This window comes from Carassius carassius, chromosome 14 (assembly GCF_963082965.1).
Source record: "Carassius carassius chromosome 14, fCarCar2.1, whole genome shotgun sequence".
Lineage (NCBI taxonomy): Eukaryota > Metazoa > Chordata > Actinopteri > Cypriniformes > Cyprinidae > Carassius > Carassius carassius.
In genome coordinates this window covers 26,183,822-26,209,871 of record NC_081768.1, presented here as the reverse complement: position 1 = coordinate 26,209,871, position 26,050 = coordinate 26,183,822, and the positions used below count along the sequence as shown (strand labels likewise).

Genomic DNA, 26,050 nt, shown 5'->3' with positions numbered 1-26,050 from the left:
CATGCTAATGCACTTCCATTAATGCCAACAAAGTGTTCAAGTCTATGCAAAAGAATGTTGTGGTCAATTGTGTCAAACGCAGCACTAAGATCCAATAAAACTAATAGAGAGATACACCCACGATCAGATGATAAGAGCAGATCATTTGTAACTCTAAGGAGAGCAGTCTCAGAACTATGATACGGTCTAAATCCTGACTGGAAATCCTCACATATACCATTTTTCTCTAAGAAGGAATATAATTGTAAGGATACCACCTTTTCTAGTATCTTGGACAGAAAAGGGAGATTCGAGATTGGTCTATAATTAACTAGTTCTTTGGGGTCAAGCTGGGGTTTTTTGATGAGAGGCTTAATAACAGCCAGTTTGAAGGTTTTGGGGACATATCCTAGTGACAATGAGGAATTAATAATAGTCAGAAGAGGATCTATGACTTCTGGAAGCACCTCTTTTAGGAGCTTAGATGGTATAGGGTCTAACATACATGTTGTTGGTTTAGATGATTTAACAAGTTTATACAATTCTTCCTCGCCTATAGTAGAGAATGAGTGGAACTGTTCCTCAGGGGGTCTATAGTGCACTGTCTGATGTGATACTGTAGCTGACGGCTGAATGGTTGCAATTTTATCTCTAATAGTATTGATTTTAGAAGTAAAGTAGTTCATAAAGTCATTACTGCTGTGATGTTGGGAAATGTCAACACTTGTTGAGGCTTTATTTTTCGTTAATTTAGCCACTGTATTGAATAAATACCTGGGGTTATGTTTGTTTTCTTCTAAAAGAGAAGAAAAGTAATCGGATCTAGCAGTTTTTAATGCTTTTCTGTAGGATGTTACTTTCCCGCCAAGCAATACGAAATACCTCTAGTTTTGTTTTCCTCCAGCTGCGCTCCATTTTTCGGGCTGCTCTCTTTAGGGTGCGAGTATGCTCATTATACCATGGTGTCAAACTGTTTTCCTTAACCTTCCTTAAGCGTAAAGGAGCAACTGTATTTAAAGTGCTAGAAAAGAGAGAGTCCATAGTTTCTGTTACATCATCAAGTTCTGAAGTTTTGGATATGCTAAGAAACTTGGATACATCAGGAAGATAACTTAAAAAGCAGTCTTTTGTGTTAGAAGTGATGGTTCTTCCATACTTGTAACACGAAGTAGGATTTACAATTTTGGCTATATGAAGTTTGCACAGAACTAAACAATGATCTGAGATATCATCACTTGGCTGAATAATTTCAGCACCATCAACATCAATTCCATGTGACAGTATTAAATCTAGAGTATGATTTCGACAATGAGTAGGTCCTGAAACGTGTTGTCTAACACCAATAGAGTTCAGAATGTCTATAAATGCTGATCCCAATGCATCTTTTTCATTATCAACATGGATATTAAAATCACCAACTATTAAGACTTTATCTGCAGCCAGAACTAACTCGAATGTAAAATCACCAAACTCTTTAATAAAGTCTGTATGGTGCCCTGGTGGCCTGTATACAGTAGCCAGTACAAACATAACAGGGGATTTATCATTAACATTTGTTTCTCTGGATAGTGTTATATGAAGCACCATTACTTCCAATGAGTTATACTTGAAGCCTGCTCTCTGAGAGATCCTGAAAACGTTGTGATAAATTGAAGCAACACCTCCACCTTTGCCTTTTAGACGCGGCTCATATTTATAACAGTAATCTTGGGGGGTGGACTCATTTAAAATAATGTAATCATCAGGTTTTAGCCAGGTTTCTGTCAAACAGAGTACATCTATATTATGATCAGTGATCATATTATTTACAAAAAGTGTTTTCGTAGAAAGGGATCTGATATTCAATAAGCCAAGCTTTATCATTTGTTTATCCATATTGCTTCTGTTTTTTATTTGTTGAACCTCAATTAAATTGTTAATCTTAACTTGGTTTGGACGTTTTTTGTTTTTTCTAGTTCGGGGAACAGACACAGTCTCTATAGTGTGATATCTAGGTGAAAAAGTCTCTATGTGCTGAGAATTAACTGACCTCTGTGACGGGAGGCAGCTAGCAGACGGTCGGTTTAGCCAGTCTGTCTGCTTCCTGACCTGGGCCCCAGTTAGTCAAGTATAAACACTAAGACTATTTGCCAAATTTCTAGAGAGAAGAGTGGCGCCACCCCAGGAGGGATGAAGACCATCTCTTTTAAGCAGGTCAGGTCTGCCCCAAAAGCTCGTCCAATTACTCAGCTATACTCAGCTTTTCGCTGAAGAGCTGAGCCGTTGACCCGACTGCTCAACAGAGGTACAGCAGCCGTGGCGACGGGATGTGACATCTCCGTTCCCTCCTTCAGGGAACGAGGGTTACAATACGTAACCGAGACATTCCCTTTCATTTGGTCACTTTTGACGTCACGTTGGTGACCGACAATTTGGGAATCCCTACCAAAGCACCATGGATGCTTCCTTTTCCAGTGTCCTGTGCGAGCCACCTGTGCCCCTTTTTGGTGTAGGCCAGGGCTCGCAACAAGGAAGTTGGTTACTGTTGTCGTAGCACTACCCACTCAGTGAGATTGGATAACACTGAGAAAACTTGCCTGTTCCACTTGGCTGGAGGTGTTTTTTGTCCAGGACAGGTCCTCCGAGATGGTAGTTCCCAGGAACTTGAAGCTGGAGACATGTTCAACAACCATCCCATTAATGTTGATGGAGTTATGTGTGTTTCCTTTCTTCTTCCTGAAGTCCACAATGAGCTCCTTTGTCTTACTGATGTTAAGGAGCAGGTTGTTGTCAGCACACCATGTGGCCAGGTGCTGAAACTCCTCCCTGTAGGCAGTCTCATCGTTGTCTCTGATGAGGCCAATCACTGTGGTGTCATCTGCAAACTTAATGATGGAGTTGGATCTATGCACAGGCTTGCAGTTGTGGGTGTAAAGGGAGAAGAGGAATGGACTCAGCAAACAGCCCTGTGGTACGCCGGTGTTAAGTGTGATGGTGGTGGTGGTGGAGCAGGTGTTGCCTGCATGCTGGTGTCTGTTGGTCAGAAAGTCCAAAATCAAGTTGCAGAGGGAGGCGTTAACGTCCAGGTTTCCAGGTTATGTGGTCAGCTTGAAGGAAATGACAGTGTTAAATGCTGAGCTGAAGTCAACAAACAACATCCGCGCATATGTGTTGTTATTGTCCAAGTGTGTGAGTACCGAGTGTAGCACTGTGCATACTGCATCCTCTATGCTTCTTTTACTACAGTAGGCAAATTGGTGTGGGTCCAGTGTGGGTGGGAGGCAGTTCTTGAGGTATGCTATGAACAGTTGCTCAAAGGACTACATAACATTCGGTGTGAGTGCTACGGGGTGGTAGTCATTCAGGCACATTGGGGAGGGAGTGGCACTGGCACAATGGATGTGGACTTAAAGGGTTAGTTCACCCAAATAGCAAAATTATGTCATTAATAACTTAACCTCATGTTGTTCCAAACCCGTAAGACCTCCGTTTATCTTTGGAACACAGTTTAAGATATTTTAGATTTAGTCCAAGAGCTCTCAGTCCCTCCATTGAAACTGTGTGCACGGTATAATGTCCAGAAAGGTAAGAAAAACATCATCAAAGTAGTCCATGTGACATCAGAGGGTCAGTTAGAATTTTTTGAAGCATCGAAAATACATTTTGGTCCAAAAATAGCAAAAACTACGACTTTATTCAGCATTGTCTTCTCTTCCGTGTCTGTTGTGAGAGAGAGTTCAAAACAAAGCAGTTTGTGATATCCGGTTCACGAACAAATCATTCGATGTAACCGGATCTTTTTGAACCAGTTCACCAAATCGAACTGAATCATTTGAAACGGTTCGCGTCTCCAATACGCATTAATCCACAAATTACTTAAGCTATTAACTTTTTTAATGTGGCTGACACTCCCTCTGAGTTCAAACAAACCAATATCCCGGAGTAATTCATGTACTCAAACAGTACACTGACTGAACTGCTGTGAAGAGAGAACTGAAGATGAACACCAAGCCAAACCAGATAACGAACAATACACTGTTCACGGGTCAAGAACCCTTTCTGTCAGATGCGTCCGAGGAGCTGATGATACTGCGCATGTGTAATTCAGTGTGAAGCAGACTGACACACAGAGCGTCTGAACCGAACTGATTCTTTTGGTGATTGATTCTGAACTGATTCTGAGCTAGTGTTATGAGTGCGGGTAAACCGAAGCCTTGAATCAAGGGCAATCATCGCCAATTACGCCATTACGTAGAGCGCAAAAGAACCGGTGAACCGTTTTCTTCATCTGGTTTATTGAATCGAACTGTCCGAAAGAAGTACTGGTGAGCTCTCGGACTAAATCTAAAATATCTTAAACTGTGTTCCAAAGATAAATGGAGGTCTTACGGGTATGGAACAACATGAGGGATAGTTATTAATGACATGATTTTGCTATTTGGGTAAACTTACTCTTTTAAACATGTTGGCACAGTTGCTTGGATGAGGGACAGGTTGAAAATGTCTGTGCAGACCCCTGCAAGCTGCTCTGCACATGTACTAAGCACACGTCCAGGAATGCAGTCGGGGACAGCAGCCTTGCGTGCATTGATCCGGCTCAGTGCAGTGTAGACGTCTGTGGAGGTGAGTTTGAGCAGTTGATGGTCTGCTGAGAGTGTGATCTTGGTGGCCATCTCCTTGCTATCAATGTTGAAGCAAGCATAAAAGTAATTTAGCTCTTTAAGGAAGGAGACGTCTGTGACCGTTGGAGTGGAGTTGCTTGGCTTGTAGTCACTGATGACCTGGATGGCCTGCCACATGTTTCGGGGGTGCGAGTTTGAAAAGTGTTCCTCTACCTTTAACTTGTAGCAGTACTTGGCCTTTTTGATGCCCTCCCTCAGGTTAGCCCTGGATTTGCTGTAGGCCTGAGTGTCATCTGATCTGAAGGCAGTGTTGCCGCCTTTCAGCAGGAGTCACACCTCCCTGTTCATCCATGGCTTCTGATTAGGGTACGTTGTTATCTGTTTCTCTGTTGTAACACTGTCAATGGTGGTGTTGATGTAATCCAGTAGAGAGGAGGTATAGATATCAATGTCCGTGTGAGAGCCACAGGCAGCCTGAAAAGCAAACATACTCCAGTCTGTGTATTGAAACCTGTATATTGAAAACTAATGGTCGCATGCAGTTCATTCATAGCAAGCTTTGCATTAGCATCCGGTGGAATATAGGCTGCAGTTATAATGATGGAAGTGAACTCTCGTGGCAGATAAATAGGTCTAAACTTAACCATGAGAAACTCTAGGTCAGCTGAGCAGTGTCTCCCAAGCTTTGTTAACATAAATGCACAAACAGCCGTCTTTGGAGAGACGCTGAGCCTTGCAATGTGTATGCGCTGCCATCTTGGTCTTAGTTCCACCACGTCTAGCTGGTGAGGGGATGGTGGAGCTTTACAGGGTCACAACGAACTCTCTAAAGCAGGTTTTAGCAAGCTGACACTAAACTGAAGCCTCTCTGTGCTTCTACCCATTTGAGGTAAAAACACAGGAGTATACTGCTTCAACATGAAGGCTATAGAACCAAATTAATTTGTTGGGGGTCACCCAGTCCGCAGCTCTACGAATGTCTGTCAGTGAGGCACCATGAGCCAGTGCCCAGGACAAAACAATACTTCTAGTAGAGTGAGCTTGCAACCTGAATGGTCAGGGCACACCTTGTGCTTGGTAAGCCAGGGTGATGACATCCACTATCCATTGGGCCATCCTCTGCTTGGAAACGACATTCCCCTTCTGCTGGCCTCCGTAACAAACAAAGAGCTGTTCCGAGGTCCTGAAGCTTTGTGTCCAATCCACGTACAATCTTAAAGCACGGACAGGATAAAGCAAAGCAAGGGCTGGGTCTGCCTCTTCCGGGGGCAGTGCATGCAGGTTTACCGCCTGATTCCTGAAGGGAGTAGTAGGAGATGGGGCTTCAGGATTACCTGGGAGTCAGTCAGCCCAAACTCTAGGCATGATTCATCAATTGAAAATGCGCGCAGTTCCTCTACCCTCTTGATGGAGGCCAATTGAATCAGGGGCAGAGTCTTCATTGAAAAACTTCAGCTCAACTGATTGCAAAGGCTCAAATGGGACCCATTGTGGTGGTTCGAGCACCAGAGATGGGTCCAAAGAAGGTATATAAGGAGGTCAAGGAGGGTTCAACCTTCTGGCCCCCTTAAGGAACCCAATGATCCAGTCATGCTTCCCCACCGTTCTCCCCTCCGCGGGGTCATGGTTAGAAGAAATACAAAATGCCAGCCGGTGGTGGAGGCCTGTGGTGCATGCCTCGAGACCTCTTCTAGGGGAACTTCTGCCTGAAGACACGTGAGGTCTGACCATGGGGTGAAGGTTAGGCTGCAGGCCAGTATGACTTGGACCCAGTGAGTGTGGTGCTGCCACGCCCACTTCGGGATTCGGCCATGGAGTTAGTGCTGAAGCTGTCTCATATGAAGCAACCCCAGCTGTGTGACTGCAGCAGCAGCTGCCAAATGCCCCAGGAGGCTCTGAAATTGTTTCAGTGGGACCTCCATCCTGCCTTTGAATAAGTTTAAGCAACTCAACACAGACTGAGCACCTTCCTCTGCTTCCTTTCGTGAAGTTAAAAAGGAAGTGACTTAAACTGTAGTTCGTCAACTGTCCACTAAAGGCTGGCTGAAAAAGGGAGACATTCCCATAGACTCCCCATGTTAAATGCTGAACTTTACAGTAGAAAACATGTTTACAGCTTGGTTCAAAAAATGATTTTGGTCTATGTAGCTAATTTTACTGTAAATTTGAAATGTGAGGGGGTGAATTTTTTTTAGAACTCATCCATTTGAATTATATTAAGCCTTGAAGTTCTGCATAATTAAGGGCATGGCGACTTGATTGACAGTGGATTGCCTCTGCTGACACTGCTGTCGAGCTAGGTGGGCGTGGCTTTAGCAACCAGCTCCCGCCTCTTTGCCCATTTTCGATTATCCGGGAGTGATGCGTGGTGATGCGCTGCCAAGATAGCAACGCCCACTTTGAGCTTAAAAAATGCTCCTCGGAAGCCTACGGGTGACGTCACGGACAATACGTCCATGTTTTTATAAAGTCTATGGGTGCTTTTATGTGTTTAGTTTTTAGTGCAGTAGCTGGGTGGGGACATACATGTGAGAGAGAGTGTTAGAATTAATTTGTTTTTGTGATTTTCTCTTTCATTTAAGATGCACAGTAGGAGACACAAGTCAACTGTTGGCTACCGGAAGCACCTAAAGCATTTCAAGCAGTTCATTTTTTACATACATACATTATATATATATATATATATAAACAGTACAGACCAAAAGTTTGGACACACCTTCTCATTCAAAGAGTTTTCTCTATTTTCATGACTATAAAAATTGTAGAGAAACTGTGTTCTGAAGATGAACGGTCTTACGGGTTTGGAACAACATGAGGGTAAGTTATTAATGACATAATTTTAATATTTGGGTGAACTAACCCTTTAAGTCTATGTGCTCTGCATCTCAGAATCACATACTATCATGTAAAAATCAAAATGATATATTTTGAAAAAAGTTGCAGCTCTTTTCAGATCCACTATAAAAGCTAATCACAGCATTTTAATTGTAGATTAGGAGCAATACAGGATATTTTGCATTTGAGAAAACACAAACATTACACCTGGTCTTTATGCAGATTTATAAAATTATTATTAGTAGTATGGGGTTTTAATTAAATTTTAAGGTTTGCAGAAAAAAATGCAGACGAGGGTTTGCACAGCATTTATACAATATCTGATGGTACAGTGGTCTTTTTATAGTTTATATATTCATATAGATTTATACATTTTTGGAGAGGAAAACGCTGTTGCTGCAGGAGTAGTTTGTCATAAGTAAGTTGTGCCAAAACGAAAAACGGAGGTTTGTTCTCAACCCACAGAACACACACACACACACACGAGTGCGCTCTCTCTCTCTCTCTCTCTCTCTCTCTCACACACACACACACACACACACACACAGTCATTGACGCGTGCTGACGTCAGTGCGCGTCAGTCAGCAGCAGCAAACAGTTGATTTCTCCAGTTCTGCCGTCTGCCTCATCACAATATATGCGGTGGTTTATGGCTCCTGACGGCGTGATTTATACGCACAAACGGTATTACCCGAGTCAAAATACCCTCGGTGACTGTGAGATCCTAGAAGCCAAACAGTTCCGAACTGTATGTACTCGGAAGAACCCTATGCACCAACTTGTCTTAATGACGGAGAATGGCCTCTAGTGGAAGCACACATGAACACCCATTTGTCCTTACACGCTGCTTTCATATTAATTCCCCAACGTCCTGCCTCGATGCTATAACATAAGAGGACGTCCAACCCTGAGAAATGACGCCCCCATTACCCCCTTGAGTAGTGGGAAAACACACTACAGCAGTCCGGAGCAGAGCAGCTGCGCCAGAGTGCGGCGCAGCCGGGGAGGAGATACGCGAACGCCGCCGATCTCAGTGCCGTTCTCTGGCTCCACTCGAGACGAGCCCTCTTCTTTTCGCCTCTTGCCTTCATTTCTCAACGTTATACTAGGAGAAGAGGACAGGGCGCGCCTGTATACTGGACGTAGACAGTAGCCTACCTTGCGCATACGGGGCGCGTAAAACACGGCGCTCCACACAGACTTGACGCGCTTTGATGTCATCCGGCGGTTCAGGGTCGGATCGTATAATTTATAACAGCGGGTCGACATTAAACTAGACGCATATCATATCAAGAGTTATCATTACTCGCTTGCGGTCAGACATGGAAGATGGTCCGCCTTCCACAAGCTGTTTCCGAAGGTTCACGGACTGCTTCCTTGGCTCAAGTAGGTATACTTATTATTTCCCTTGCGTATAAGTAATTAAGGGTGTCGCGAAGTGTAACGTTTTTTTTTGGGCACTTGCACTACGTTGCGGCTGCATATTGGCAAACTTTAAGTTATTTTCCAACGTAAAGCTTGGCTGGCAATATTTGCGCAACAGCTGCAAGATAGTGTGAATGATTATGCCCTTTACAGTTTCGTTGTTTATATAATTGTCTGTCATCACCTGTTATGTGTGTTTATATTAAGTTTTTAGTGCAGTAGCTGGGTGGGGAAATACATGTGAGAGGGGGTAATTGTCATTTGAATTAAGTGTTAGAATGAGTTTGTTTTTTGTGATTTCCTCTTCCATTTAAAATGGAAAATGAGGAGACACAAGTCAACTGTTGGTTACTGGAATGCAAATTGGCCAGTTTATTTTTTTTTTATTTATGTTAAGTAATATAATGCAGCAGAATGCCAAGAAATGCATAGACTGGTCCTGTTTGTAAAAATAAACAAATAAACACATTCCCCTTGTAATCAATTTAGTCATTGATTAGGCTACCAGTGAGCGGCATATTAGCAGTTTTTAGCCTGATGTTATATATCTACACTTACTAATAGTACTATTACCTCACATAGTAAGCAGATGTAGAAAATAGAAATAACATGAAGGACTTTTAAACTCTATTATTTTTATTTTTATAGATGAAGCGAGACTTGTTGGATGTTACATATGGTAGTCTCAGTGTCTACTGTCTAGAAATACATATTTGGAGATATATGAGCTGCAATAATAATGTATGCACGATTCTGATATTAGCCACTTTTATTTCAGAGATTTGTTGCTTCTAACTGTACCCATAAATTCACTACAAGTGTATTTATTGCTTATTTTACATCTGATATTAAAATTTCATGTAGCATTTTGCCTAAAAATTCAAATGCACATATAATTGCTACCATGCAAAGACATAAAGCTTGGTTGAGTGTTCCTCTCAATGCAAGAATACACAAATGACAATTGTTAAATGATTTTGTGAGTTTCTTTTTGCATGCATACTGTTCGTAAGGTTAAGCAGTAAACTTATATAAAGCTTAATCTTTCCAAGTTAAAGCTTTAATAACATAGTCCTTTAAAAAAATATATCAACTATGTCAGTCACAAAAAAAATAAAAAAATACACAAAAGTCCCAAGCAGTTAGATGGAAAATAGGGAACCATACTGTTGTCAAAATGTAAAGATGATAAACAGTTAAAGGCCACACTTAATCAGTGCTCTCTGTTGCACACTTTGATCAGATGCCACAGCGATCAATCAAAATGAAAATGATTAGATGAAACCTGCTTCATGTGAAGATTAATTATTTGATGTTGTCCTCAGTGCATAGTAGCTTAAAGTGTGCGTGCAGGACTACAATGTCGAGATGTTGTTTCGGTGACCTCTGATGGATATCATGACAGAATTAGCATTGACTGCATTGACATGAGAGCACAGTGTAAGCTGTGTGCAGTGCTGCTGATGACAGGTAAGCAAGAATGTCACAGGCTTTACTGAGGAAGGGTGCCATTTATTGCAGTCTCAGTGGATACATGCCAAATTCATTCTATTCATATCGTAGAGCATTTTATTTAAAATGTTATTGGCAAATAACAGGTAAAAAAAGGACAGAAAAATAGCTCTCTATGAACTTATCCATACAGTACTATATAAACATTCATCCAGCAAAGAAGTACAGTGTGTTTATTTATGGTCTTTATCATCATACTTTCCAGAAAATAGACTTTACATATATATATATATATATATATATATATATATATATATATATATATATATATATATATATTAGTCTTAATTGGTTTGCTTCAGAATCCAGATTTCTTGTTGTAAATCAAGTGGTACTGAAATGTAAAAAAATTAATTAATGTTAACTGCACAAACCTTATAAGAAGACATAGGCTTATTAAGAACACTGCTATTTTAATTTTACTTTGTTGATGTAGTAAGAGTGTTTGGTTTCCAAATGTTTTATGAATTACGATGGTTTCATACTGTCTGCAGCTGATCATTTGTGGCACAGAACACACTGGTCTGCACAAACCATGTTTATTCACGTTGCACGTCAAGCAGTATTTTATTGCAGTCTGGGTTGTCTTTTTCCGTACTTTGTGTAGTTTTACTCATGGTTTTCAAGCATATCATGCAGCCTCTCCATGTAGGCATCTGCCCGAATTTAACTAGTTTCTACCTGGTGACAGATTAATTTGCTTCAAAATATTGTAGATTCTGATTCGACTCGTGGTCTTTGCCATCAGCAGCACAGATATGGGAAGCCTGTTTATTTTGCTGTGCTAACTGTATAGGCAAATCCTTTTAGTTGCATTCTGTTTTTAACAGTTAGAGTGTTATTCCTGTAGTCCACAAATTAAAAAAGACCCACAGCCTATTTTTTGTTCTATTATATTGCAGGACAGAGATTACAAGAAACTTTAATTCACAATTTATAAACTAAATGTGAATGTTGCACTACATATTTGTATGGGTATTTTGCTTTTTATTAGACATAATATTCTGAACTGACAGGAAAGTAGAGGAGAGAAATTAGGAAAAGGCCCGGGACATGACACAGGCCGCATGATTTAGCTGGTTAACTAAATATTAACGGAGAATCTCCTTCTAAATCCATATCAGTCAATAAGAATTGTATCAAAAGACTAAATCTGGAAGAAAAAAATATTATTTTAGATTAGTGTTTCTGCAGTGCTCTGTGGTACGAGTGCTGGAGTGTGGTGGTGAAGATGTTCTGTGTGTTGAAGGGAGCTTGCGGCTGGTGTGTCATTGCATCTCTCAGAGGCAGTGCTGAGTCTGGGCTTCCTGCTGCTGATGTCAGCAAGATCACCACACGCAAACACTGGCAATACAGCATTATTTTCTACTTAGCATTTTTTGGCAGGTATCTTTTTTTTATTTAACATTTACAATTTGGATTATTATGTAAGTCTCGTTAAATCACGCAAACTGAATCACTCATATGCAAATTGATCACAACTGCTGCAACAGATTAGATCTGAAAAAGTTGTTCTGTTTTATGACAGTGTTTTATCAGAGTGTCTGGGACAAGTCATGCTACTGGTGGTGTGGTGTTGCTTTATATCAGCCCTGCCCCAGTGTGTGTGATGGACCTCTCCACAGAGGCCTTTTTTTGAGGCTACTCCAGGTCAACACTGATCTGATCTGACAGGCCATCTACAGAATTCTCAACTCAATGAAGAACACTGCATTGTCATGCAGGAAGCACTCATCGAAGACACTTCCTCCCCCAGCTGGATGTCATTTAATCATGCCAGTAAATTCGCTTCTCAGACAGCCTTTCGCTGAACATGAGTCAATTGAACTGCTTCGGGTGATATACATTCAGCAGTCTGCCAGACGTACAGAATGTCGAGACGCACTTTTGAAAAAGTCCAGCATCGGTCAGTGGACAATTGGACAATTTGACAAGTTTTCAACTTTTCTTGATTTATGGAGGTAGCAAGGCATTAAGGCATGTCTGAATCCAGTGTTTGCATAATGTCATATTTATTAAGATGTCTTTATCTGGTCTTTTGAAGGCATTATTATTAATGTGTCCTTTCAATGGGATACCCCACAGTCCTGTTCATATGGTTCACCTTTTGGTGGAAATATTAAAATGGTGTCTGATGGAGCAGTTCAAAATAAGTTCCTTTTTTATTTTATGTTTAATGCTCACTTGAACTAGTTTTATCATTAAATCAACACATTGGATCATTAGACCTAGTATGGAAGTTTATTTAGGATGTGCCTTAATACACAAACAATGCCACTGACTTCAATTTACAGAAGTTATATGTAGTTCATGAATTGTATTTGCAACATCATTACATGTTTTACAAATATATTTAGATGCAGAAGGTTTAATAAAATATTACATCAAAATATTTTGTTTTCAGCAGTACACTTTATTTTTAACTGAGTTAAAAAGCACTCTTAAATTCAATTAATTGCATGTGATATGCATTTAAACTTTTATTTATTTGCATTTAAAAAAATTGCTTGCAAATAACATGCAATTAAACGTTTCAGTTTGCACATAAGCATATTCTTTATTTACATTTTTGTATTTTTGTACTCTATTATGCTAAAGTGTACTTTTTTCACATGGTTATGCTTGTACATGAACGTAATTGCATATAGCTTTGCAAGGTGGATTTTGTAAGTTGTTGCAATATTTGTATATATATATTTTAATGCATTTAGTAGACGCTTTTATCCAAAGCGACTTACAGTGCATTTAGGCTAACATTTTTTTTACCTAACGTGTTCCCTGGGAATCGAACCCACAACCTTGCGCTACTACGCAATGCTCTACCACTTAAGCCACAGGAACACTATAACTTCAGTATGTCAGTCTGCAACTCATAGTGCAGTTTTCTCAGTGCCACAAGGGCCGCTAACCGCTAACATTCTTCCTATATGGTTAGTTCTCTCTTTCAGGTCAGCTATAGTCATGAAAGAGCAATTGTTTTAAGAGAATCTTTTTGAGCATCTTGTTGAGTTTCCATTTTTAATAGTGTGAGTCAAGTTAAAAAATAAAATGTCTCAGGACCCCTGCATTCTGTTCCATTGCTGACGACTTCTCATATCGGCCATCCTTACTGTTGAAACCTCTAATATATTTCAGCTACATTGTGATGACAGTTGAAGAACATTTGAAATATGGAAAATTTAAGCAGGAATCTCATTTGATATAGACTCATGGGTCATCATATAAAATTTCCACGGCATGAGCTCACTCTGTCTGTTACTCGGCACCCTGTACTTCTGATGATGTCAGCTGACACTGAACTGTAGCGCTCCTTTATGACCTTGTGTTAGGAATCTCCAAAAGCAGATTGTGAGTCTGCTGTTCTCATCAGAGCTTTCCTATGGTCCCATTGCTCTGCTGGAAACAAGAGTTCTCCAGATGTGCCGGGTGAAAATCAGCATCTTTGGCCCCCTGCGATCTGTCAGATCAAACACTCCTCCCCCTCACTTTAACAGAGGCGTATGGGAAGTATGGATGGGAGTCTTGAGGAATTTTACAATTCTTGTTCTGATTCCACTAAATGAATCAGTTTCTTTAATAGTTCTATCATCAACTAAAATAATATTGCTTGGGTGAATTAGAACTGATTCTCAACCCTATAAAGAACAGATATGTACTCAGATAATATAGCTTACATGAACTCTAAGAATTAGCATGTTTTATTATTATTATTATAATTATATATATTTTTTTTGTCACAAAGCACTGTTTGGCTAGTAAATGCATTCCTGAGTTTTTCCTCAATATGATGTTTTATTTTTTTTAGTGGTGTTTTCTTAGGCCTGCCATTACGATTACAGTTTTTCTTACTCAGAATTGGGGATTTAAACAAATCTTAAATAGTAACATCTGGGACATAACTCACGCTACACGCTTTGTGCTACAGACATAAGTGATTGCTCAAATCCTATGGCTTTTTGAGCAGTGCGATATTACTTTAATAAGAAATCAGGCTCATATTTTGTGCCTTGCTGATAGTACATTGTTACACCCTATGCAGCAATCACAGCAACAATCAGATAACAATCAAAACACCTTAGACACCTACTGTCATAAATTAATTGGCTATGGTTAGTTTTTTCTTTTTTAATGTTACGTTGACATCTTAACAATTCCTTTCAGTTTTTTGGGGAAACAAATTACTGCACAACAGAGTTTACAGTTTCAATTAACACACTGATTAATAATTGTTATATTCTTCAAGTCAAGTCAAGTCACCTTATTTTATATGGCAGTTATATGATGTCACTGGAATATGGAGAGTGTCCACATAAACCATCATCAGCTTAAATTTGTCTGAGGGAAGATGCACAGGCATGCCTAATGTATGGCAACAAGACACAGCGTCTTGTTCCCTGGGAACCCTAAAATGTTCCCTTTCAAGGGAACTTTGACATAGTGTATTGTGTTGATACTATCGGAACGTTAATACCCACTATGCCATACTGTAGGTCTAACTGCTCAGAGCTGGATGCATTTCTAACTAGAGATGTTCCGATACCCTTTTTCTCTTCCCGATACCGATTCCGATACCTGGGCTCAGGGTATCGGCCGATACCGAGTACTGATCCGATACCTGGGTGTGTATCTGTATATACAGCTGTATATACTACTAGCCCTGTGTAAATTTCTAGAATTATTTTATGGTGTGCTCCAGACTTATCCCTTGATAAAACATGAACAAATACATGGTTAACTACTGTATTTATTACAGTATTTTTATTATCTGACATGAATTTGACAGTAATATTATTTAATTTCTTAAGCGAAAAAGAACTTCAAATGCAGCCAAAAATCTAACACCGCAAACTAAAAAAGGTATTTTAGTTTTACAATATTAGTGTATAAAAAACTGCAACAAATAAGTCTAGGAATATAAAAAATTCTATATTAATCAGATAATCTCTTTACAACAAAACAAGTAAAAAACAAGCAACCGTCTAGGCATAATTATTATTAATAGAGACGTATTATTACTACATAGAGACGTAGCTAAATCTACTGTAGGCTACAACAGTAGCTTAATATATTGTCAATTTACTCGCCATGAAGATCTTTGAGTGTCTGTGTTTATGATATGACAGTTTTCTCAAATGAAACGGTAAATTCTCATGAAGTGACGGTTTATGCGTTCATGTCCTCATATAGTGACACACGGCAGAGGCCACAAAACAGCGAGCTCCCGTGCATCTGCGCCCGTCTCCTACAGAGATGTAGACTTTGCAGGAGTAATATTTAAATAGGATTTTGCAGTTTAATATTCACAGACACTAGTATATATATTCGGCTACAGTCTGGAGCCCTGCGCTTAGACTAACACGGAAGCGACTGAACGCAGCTGCGGGTAACGAATATACTCAAACTTACTACCGGTTCTACAGAGACGCTGGTATCATCACATTTTAAAATTTTCAGCACCGTCTTGGTCCCTAGTCGCCGTTTTACTGTCTGGTTGGTCCAGTCTGAAATACTGCTAAACAGCGGACATACTGCTAACCACTGATCTATAATATAGAAGCGGCTTCACTGTCTGTTGGCAGTTTAGAACGCGATGAGCGATCCAGTCATATATAGATCAGTGCTGCTAACGCGTTTTCATTTCTTCTTCGCTGCTCTACACAGGGGTTGCTTGTGGCATTACAGCACAACGTCCTGTGTTTGCAATGCATTCTGAGCAGCGAAGAAGAACCGTGCAGCGGTTAGGCAAAGCTAGCGTTCATAACTAGGTCTTGAAAATGGTATCGGATCGGTATATGGGTTCATGTACTCGCCGATGCCGATGCCAGAATTTGTTGTGGTATCGGAGATTTTTCCGATACTAGTATCGGAATCGGAACAACTCTATTTCTAACATTTAACTCCTCAAAGCCAAATGCAGGTTCGGTTTCTAACTCATATTCAGTGTGTTTGTTTCTACCCATTTAAGGAGAAACACTGTACATGTATATCGGACTTGAGGTTGCCGCCTGAATCCCATTCCTTGAGAAGAGAGCCAGGAAGGAGCAGAGCTTCCCATTTGTAAAAGTCCATATCATGCCATACCATATCATGATTTGATTAAATGTACAGCTCTACTTTTAATTTATTTATCCAAATGTTGCCAAATTCCGTGATATACAGTGAATTCCATTTTTATGATTGGATTCCTTAAATCCACCCACATTTTCTACATCACAGAATCCATAGGGCCCTATAAGGTCCTTGAAATTGCAGAACACTTGATAAAGTCTGTTTTTGTCATCATAATTTGTCAATGTGCCTTCTAGTGTTATTTTCCCATCAATCACAGTTAGCTAAAATATTGATCTGTATTGATCTGTGGTGACAGACGTTTAAAGGTCATGTTTTTGACACCAGGTTGTTCTCTTTTATGCATTGTAACCAGAGTGGAATGCTTTATTTTACATTTTAAAAACATTTTAAAAAACATAAACATTGTACAGGAAAACTAACATAAAGACTTTAAGCTCAAAAGCTTATGTTGGGCTCAAACTATAGTGGACAAGAAAACCCAAGAGGAAGTATGAAGACTCAGTTCTGGGGAAATACACTTTTAAAAATAATGCATTACAATATTGTGTTACTCCATAAAAAGTAATTAATTGTGTTAGGTACTCTTTATGGAAAGTAATCCATTACGTACATTTTGTATTACTGTTTGTCACCTAAAAACTAGGTTGTATTTTTGGCAACTGTAAAGGAAATTAATCTGGTCCTCAACCTGAAGGAAGTGCATCTGCACCTCACTCCCAATTTCTCTGAACATGGGACAGAAGAGGTGTCCGTGAATAAATGGTTAAAATATTTGCATTACTTATTTGAATAAATTTGAATTACTTTACTAGTTACTTGAAAATAATCTCATTACCTGACATGTTACTTGTAATGCATTACCCCCAGCATCGTTGATCATATAAATATATGAATCGATTATTTAAAAAAAAAATGCTTTCACTGCCACTGTTGCATGTGGGCAAAAAGTTAATTTCTCACTCTCATCATATTTGATGGAAAACTTACTCCACAGTACATCAGAGCCTCCAAATCATGAGAGTTTATAGTGGCAACATATTCTGAATTAGCTGACTGTGAATTCATAAAGGGCAAGGCCTTGTGAACCTGTCAGAAAGGGCTCTAGTTAGGGGAGCACACTTACAGCAGTGGCTTCTCTCAATCTCAACTGGCCATTTATAGCCTTTACCCTTTCCTCCTAATGAACAAAGCCAGGAGAGTGGAAATAAAGGAGATTACCTTTCCATGAATGTTACTTTGTGTGTGTGTTTGTGTGTGGTTTTACTGTAAATCGACTATATGCGTTTGTTTCCTGGAGTATGCCTGCATCTGTGTGTCAGTGTTTGTATGTGTACATACTTTGGGCACACATTTAAACCTAAATGTGAGCTAAATATGACAGTTTTCTGTTAGGTTATAGTATTTACAATTCGCATTACATAAAACAGAATCTTTCGTGAAGCCATTAAAATAAAAAGATTGTTATTGTATTTTTGTTTTTTAATCTGTCCCTCTACCTTTGTCTATCACAGCCACACCGAAACTCTTTCTCAGATAAGAAACATATGCTCTTCCCACTTCTGGCAGGGGTGTCCCAGGCGGGCCGCTGACGCAGACAATGCCCCCCGCCCTCCCTCTCCATCTCGTTACACACCCACCCTTCCGTCTCACTCATGTCAGGCAAGTGAAAAATAGTACCTTGGCAGTCTGCCCTTGACACCACTCCTGGAAGAGAGCAGTTCACATTAAACCAGCTGTTCTCTCTCAGACGCTCTTTCGGTTTTGCTCTCTGCTGTTTTTGGTAACTGTAGGTTTTTGAAAGCTCTGACTCTTTGGACACCAGTGGTGAGAGGCTGACCCCACGCGTTTATAGGCCTCTCTGGAACAGGTCTTAGACATACGGGCAGCCAAAGTTTAAATCCGGCCTGGTGTGATTTAAGTTATGATTTGTTTTATTTCACAACAGCCTGTAAGAATAGAGAGGGGAGAATAGTTTGGATTTCACTTTAAAATGTTTATTTACTTCAGTCAAACTGAAGACAAAAGTAATTTTCAGGACAAATCAGGTGCCAACTGCAACTCTGTCTGAACGTGGGACATGTCTCATAGGATTTTATCAGATCACTCCATTGTAACCTCCTGCTCACCCTGTAAAAAGGAAGATATTATGACTCCAATGAAGTAGTTCGTTCTTTTCACTCCTGTTTTTCCACACATCATTCCCCAGATAATGGAGACAAAGCTTTGTAAACAGGTCTGTCAGCTTAGTTTGAATTATGTGGGGGAACGGATGGAGAAAGATGCTTTTTCTGGCAGGATTTACTGTACCAAGTGTTTTATTTTTACATTTCTTGAGTCGTGTGGGGGGAATCGAGACACTTAGACGGCCAGCAGTCGCACAGCATCAAGGATTAAACTATCTGTCATTTCATGTAATCTTTTATGGTTTTATGCAGTTCTTTATTGTTTGGCACACATTTTGTCATGCTATAAGCAAACATCTGGATTCTTCTCAGTTTCTTTATGGTGTGTGTATGAAATCATGATTTTTCTGAAAGTCCTCCAACAGAGTCTGAATGTGCGTGATCTTTGGTTTAACATTAACTCTGAGCAGCCACCAAAATTCAGGAAAAATACCAGTTCCTCCTTCTCTATTCCCAATGACCCATGCAGGGCACCCGGTGAAATATACTTCTGGACTTGAGTGGTGTTTTTCAGATACAGAAGTGTTTTGTTTTGATTAGTGTTGTGAATTGGCTTTCAGAAAAGCCTCAAATTAAGATAATTCTAGTATACTGAGATGAATGGACAAATCACTGAATACACAAAAAGTGGCTTTTGAAGTGTCTTGTATGTTTTGTTTCGGTATCATTGACCATATGACAATCAGTGACTTATAGTCCTCAGCAATCCATTTAAAATTGTTTATCTTTTTATCAGTTTATCTGAGGCAGACATAGGGAAGGTTCACAAAAGATGCAGTCCATCAATTATGTTTTTAATTGATGGTCTATGCAGTCATGCATGAGGTGCACTGAGTTTTACCGTTTACGAAGCCATTCAGCCAATCTCCGGGTCTGGCGGTAGCACTTTTATTTTAGCTTATTTTAGCTTAGTATAGATTAGTGAATCAGATTAGACCATTAGCATCTCGCTAAAAAGTGGCCAAAGAGTATTGATATCGATATTTATTTGATAACCGTCTAATCAGATTCAATGATCTGTGGTAATCTAAAATAAAAGTGCTACCACCAGATCTGGAGATCGGCTGAATGGATTCAAAAGTGGTAAAACTCTAGGGGAGTTGGAAAATGAGCCTATTTTCAAATAAAGGGGAGTGTTCCTTTAAGACCTTTGCATCCACTAACTGTGGATTCACATGAACATGCTTTGCGTTTAGTTGGTATTTAAGGTTTGAAATGGGAGTATTTTTTTAAATACAGAAATTAAATATGGTTACTTGGCAAAAGTATGCTTATGTAGTTGTTTTTGATTAATTATTTATATTATTATTTAAAAAAGTGTAATTAAAAGCTAACTTTTGTTCACTTAAAGGGATAGTTCACTCCAAAATGAAAATTCTGTCATTAATTACTCACCCACATGTCGTTCCAAACCTGTAAGGCCTTTGTTCATCAATTAAGATATATTTGTTGAAATCTGAGAGCTCTCTGACCCTACATAGACAGCAACGCAACTGTAATGTTCCCAGGTCCAGAAAGGTAGAAAGGACATTTTGTTAAACTGTCCATGTGACAGCAGTGTTGAGAATACTTTTTGAGCACAAAGAAAACTAAAATAACAAGTTATTTAACTATTCTTCTTCCCCGAGTTATGTCTAACGGCATTTTGGAGAGTGCCCAAGATCATAATCGATATAATCAGTGTTGTTAACGCTCAGGGGAAGGCGTGCGTATGCATTGTGATCAGGGCCGTAGCATTGTTTCAGTTGTATGTTAGTTCTATTTATTTATTTGTGTTATTTACACAATAAATAAGGTACAGAAACCAAATAATCAAATGTAAAATAGCACTGCATAGTCTTTAAAATAAAAATTTAATTTACATTCAAACCAAAATTTATTCAGACACCTTAAACTTTTCTTAAATTATTACAATTTATTTGCTATAGTTTAGAAAATGGTAATAAAATATGACAAGAACTAAGAGTTAAACTGTGTCAGAACAAATTAATCTTGATAATGTCAGACAACTTTGATAGAAAGGTATGTAATGGATTACAATCAACCAAAAATTCTGACAACTGTTAGTATGACAATATTTACACAAATATCAATACTTTGTTGACCAATTACCAAGCAATGCTTAATTGTGTTCAGTCTGTGGTGTAAAAAGGTTGCATTAGCAATTAAATAAAAAACACTTAAGCAAAACATGGTCAGGTATTAAGGCAGTGATCCTCAAATCTGGATTTCCAATTTCCTGCAGTTTAGCTCCAACCCTAATAAAAGAGACGCGTCTGAATTGGCTCTTTTACATCTTTTTCTGTTTGCATGATTAAACTGTGATTTGTATTTTTTCGTTCAGGTGCAGGAGGACGCGAAGGAGAGCTCGGTTAGGTGTTGCTGTTCGTGGGTTGTATAACTCTCTGCGTGCGACTTTCTGAGTTTTTCTGCGTCTTGTGTTTGAAAGCTTTAATCTCTTTTGAATGTTTAAATTGGCAAGGCTTAAAAACATGTGCAAATGATAAATTTTATAGTTTATCTTAGTAAATTTCTGCAAAATAAATCTCACTGCTGCTGCTGCATCTAGCTGTTGTTTCTGAGATGTAAAATTTAGAGATCTTAAAAATAAAATGATAACATAAAATAATTGTAGGGAAATAAAATTGTACAATATACTTTAGTCACAACTATAAAAGAAAGATTGGCCTAACTCTAACCTTTGAATAGGTCCATGTCCCAATTGTCTATACTTATATATAAGCCATGATTTCAGACCTGAATAAATGAAACATATTATGGCACTGTAAAGTAAGATCAGATGTCACAGTGAATAACTGATGTCTGTGGCCCCTCTCTCAAGAAGCATTAGCCTACTCTTTCACTCAAAGCAGAACTAAAAAAAGGAGAGAGAAAAAAACCTGTATGACGCAATTAAAGTGTCTGGGGGGATCTTAGACTGTGCAGAACTAATCTAAAAAAGAAAAAAGGAGCAGCGTTATAGAATAAGGACATACGCAGAAAGGAAATGAGGACTTATCAAGATAGAATATAGTGTAATCCACAGTCATATCAAGCCGGTCATAGGGACTAACAGTTCTCCTGGATTCTCTCCCAGATCTCTTGACGTGTGCTGTCAGAGTATATTTGGCATGAATACAGTTTGTTTTCATCTTATTTAGTGGCAAGAAAAAGTTTGTGAAAATATCCTGATTACTCATAAAATGGGATCAATCTGTTTAAACTAATAACACACAGCTGTACTTTTCACTTTTTATTGAGTACAATACATGATCACTCACAGTGTAGAGTGAACAAAATAATTGAACCCTTGAATTTAGTAATTTGTAGTTCCTCCATTAGCAGCAAGTCCTCCACCAAACATTTCCTGTAGCTGCTTGTAAGACTTTAGGCCAATTTTGGACCATTTCTCCCTACAAATCTGTTTCAGTGTTGCTGGGTTGTCTTTATAGCACAGTCTGCTTTACAGCCACAGCATCTCAGTTGGCTTAAATACACATATTTTCTTCAATTGCTGCCTTTTTTTAAGCTGATTTACTTTTGTGCTTTGGGTTGTATAACTCAACTTATCTGAAGCTTGACATCATGAACCCCTGTCTTGACATTCTCCTCTAAAATGTTTTGGTAAATGTTTGAATTCAATGTTCCTTTAATGATTGCAAAGTGTCCAGACCCTGAGACAACAATCAGAAAGTTTTATTAGTTATTTTATGATTAATAAATCCGGAAATTCAGATATTATTAAGGGTATACAAACTTATTTTTGCCATTGTAAAACTAAATCTGTATACTGTGTTTATATATTTAATCAGTTTCAGCGTGTTCAGTGTTCATACTTAAGACACCCTTATGGCTGTTTTCTCTGTACAGATGAGTGTAGTGTAGTGACCAATATGCAAAGTGACTGAACACAGATTTGCTTTTGTTGTTACATTTTACTCAGGGATGCATTAATCTTAAATAGATGATACCACAATAACATGTTTAATAAATACAAATGAATGTGACTCCAAAAAAATTGTGTTAGACTTGAACTGATTGTTTCATAAAGTTGAAAGAATAGACTTTACAATTATACTTATTGATTTCTAGTTTACTTGAATCAATCCGGCTTAGACAGAACTCTGAATATCTTGAAGCCACTAACCTGGCAAATGCAATGAGTAGCTGTTTTATCCAAAACTTGAGTCTAGTATGCATCAGATGGTCAGTGAATTGATAGTGGGCAGCTAGTAGGCAGTGCTGCCTGAGACTATAGTTTGGCCCATTGAATGTCCCTGGGGGCAAAAATTTCCTAAAATCTATGATAGATAAAGTTGTGTTGTAGAGTAATAATTAATGTACCAAACCTGAATGACTTTCTTTCTTCCTCGGAACTGAGATGTTTGGCACACAATGAAAAAATATACAGACCCCAAGCTCCTAAAAAGTGGTCCTGTATACCAAATCTTCCAAAGTCATTCAGTACAGTAGGTTTGTCTGAGGAACACCGCAAACTGTCATCAGTCTCATATCTCATTTGCTCTTGCAAATATCCAAATTTGGTGGCTAAAGATGCTTCATTTTTGGCTCTCGTGTGACCATTCATTTAAGTTGAATGTGATAAGAGGGAACAATGGGAAACAAATCATCATAACACTACTTGGACTTTCTACAAAATATATTGTTTTGTGTTGCACAGAAGAAAGGTTGCTCCAGTACGAATCCCATGAATCGACTTGAAAGTCGACAAAACAGCTCAAACCTGCGTAGGTTTAGGGTTGAGTTTGGGGTATGTTATTTTCCAACATGATATAGCTTTAAAAGGTTTGTTCACCCAAAAATGAAAAGTAGCCCATGTTTTAATCACCCTCAAAACATCCTAGGTGTATATGACATTCTTCTTTCTGACGAATCCAGATGGATATATTAAAAATGATCCTTGCTCTTCAAAAGCATTAGAATGGGAGAAGGATGGTGTTTTTTTTTTCAACAGTCTAAAAGTAGCCAAATAAAGCATGTGCATCCATAATAAAATGCATCTCACTCGCCGCCAGGGGGTGCGAATCCATGCATTTTTGTAAGAAAAATATCCATATTTAAAATGTTCCGGGTAGTTGACGTAGGACTTATGCGCAGTGCACGCTCCTGTGAGATATGCTAGTCTTGCGAGTTTGTTGACAGGAGGAAAGGAAGCCAAGTTTCCTTACTTGGCATTAAGAGGACTTTATTCACCCCCCGGAGCCATATAAGGCACATTTTATTATGGATGCACGCACTTTATTTGACTACTTTTAGACTGTTGAACAAAAACACCCACCTATTCCCATTCTAATGCTTGGAAGAGCAAGGAACATGTTTAATATAACTCTGATTGGATTCGTCTGAATTAAAAAAAGTTATATACACCTAGGATACTTTAAGGGTGAGTTAAACATAGGCTAATTTACATTTTTTGCGTGAACTAATCCTGTAATGTTGTAGCGGCACTCCCATGACATTTGAATTCTCAACCACCAAAATAAGCAGCGAACCGTACCAGAGTCCACTTAAAAAGCGTGGTCTGGGGTACTGTTCATGTGAACTCCGGTACGGTTCGCTGCTGATGAGAACACGATTGTACCAAATCGCGGAAGTCCGGAAGTCCACAGTCCTGAGCCTGGGTTCAATATTTTACATCTAAGGGGTAAATTTGAGAGCCCCTCATCTAGTAGAATGCCTTCCAAGAAGAGTGCAAGCTGTTAGGGAGGACCAGCACCTTACTGCCAATGGCTTTAAAATAAAATGCACAACAGACACATATGGGTGTGGTTTTGGGTGTCCACATATTTATGGTCACATACACCCTCCAGTTCTCAAATTACCGTAATATGTACATTATTTTGAGGCGTATAAATAGCACCATCTGTCACTATTAATATAGATTTTCAATATATGTCACGTTCTTCCTGTATCAGCCATGTAATATGAAACTAAATATTTATATTCCCATCCATCGAAGCATGCACCCATTTCCACTAAATAAACAAATTACGTTTGTATTTGAGGGGATGAGACAGTGGTTGTGAATATCCAGTGTCTAAACTCTATTACACATTCCAAACATGGTAACTTGTTCCAGCTCTCTTAGGTCACAACCACAGTATAATTAGATGACTTAGTGTTGACGATGGGTTGATTCATCAGAATTATACTGAGTAAGGGTGACGTCATTTAGGCATATCATTATCGTGAAAGGGAACACTTTTGACCGAGTGATTTTTGAACAAATACAAAAGTTGAATTTTAGACCTCGATACATTAAAGAAAGGGCTTTTCCTAATTAGGGGCCAACTGTATGCATACCATCTCTGATCCGAGCAGTGGGGCCACATCAGCTGGGAGCCGTGTGGGCCGAGAGGCATCTGTGAGATAGTACTGGTCCCAGAGGTCTGATGTTCAATCACGTCACATGTACTCTTATTGCTTGTGCAAAGAGATGAAGAGCTGGTCGGAGGAATCTTGGGTCGATGAAATAAACAGCAAATGTCACTGAGGCAGCATATGAAACCAGATCCCTTTGAAACGATTTCCCACAAGCCGGATCTAAAGTTCAAAATAAAACAATTGAATTTTTTTCATTCCATTGTTTTCAAAGTAGCTCTGCATTTATCATGTCAAGCATTAAACTTACAGTAGGTTCTAGTATCATGTGCAAACTGTACAAAATATGCAGTTTAATAAAGTATTACACAATTTAGAAATTTTAAAGCATAAAGAGATTGATTGGTGAAGGGAATTCTAGGTCTAGTTGGGAAGTAATCATTTTGAACCTATTTGCAAATAACATTTCACAAATAAAACATGTTGCATATATTATTGTGCACACATACACTTTTATTTGTAAACCTAATGTTTCTTGTCTAAACACATTCAGTTAGAAATTACAGTATGTGAATCATGTAAATAATGCCATATTTTCATTTCAAAATGTCAATTTTTGAGGAAAAAGTTGAGTAGGTTGCATCACTAGATGTTACTGTTGGTTTAACATTTCTATCATAAAACAGTTGTCAAATATTAAATGTTTCTCTACTTCCATCTTGCTATTTTTTACATTGTCTTTTTTTAATGTAAAACTGATGCTTCTTGCTGAAATTTGTGCTCTGCTTTTGTGAACAGTAAACCCCACCTACTTTGATTTAATTTGCCATCTCAATAACTTTGATATTGATGAGCATTGCTAAACCGTTGAGGCAGACCAGGCTTAAAAATTAAAAAAACAATTATGTATATTGACGTTTGAAAATCTCACCACTGACTGATATAATGTTCAGCATTCAAAAAGTTGAAGATACCTTGTAATATTTGCATATAAAATTGCAACTGCTTCTTATATTTCTTTGCATACTGAATTGGTCTTTTCTTCTTCAAACACCTGCAACTGATTCTAGCCTCCACTACACAGCACAGTGACCATGATAA

General features: G+C 38.8%; 1 protein-coding gene across 4 annotated transcripts in view; it reads left to right on the top strand.

Moving 5' to 3' along the window:
* pde10a (phosphodiesterase 10A) overlaps nt 1–26,050 on the top strand; it is a 132,744-nt gene that overhangs the window by 36,019 nt on the left and 70,675 nt on the right. Inside the window, exon 1 of one of the 4 annotated variants that reach the window (XM_059566792.1) lies at nt 8,334–8,801. The exons of the other annotated variants lie outside the window; for them this stretch is intronic. Coding sequence (XP_059422775.1) covers nt 8,738–8,801 — 64 coding nt within the window. The 5' untranslated portion in view covers nt 8,334–8,737. Of the gene's footprint in view, nt 1–8,333; nt 8,802–26,050 lie in introns of those variants that run through there. 4 annotated transcript variants of the gene reach the window in all.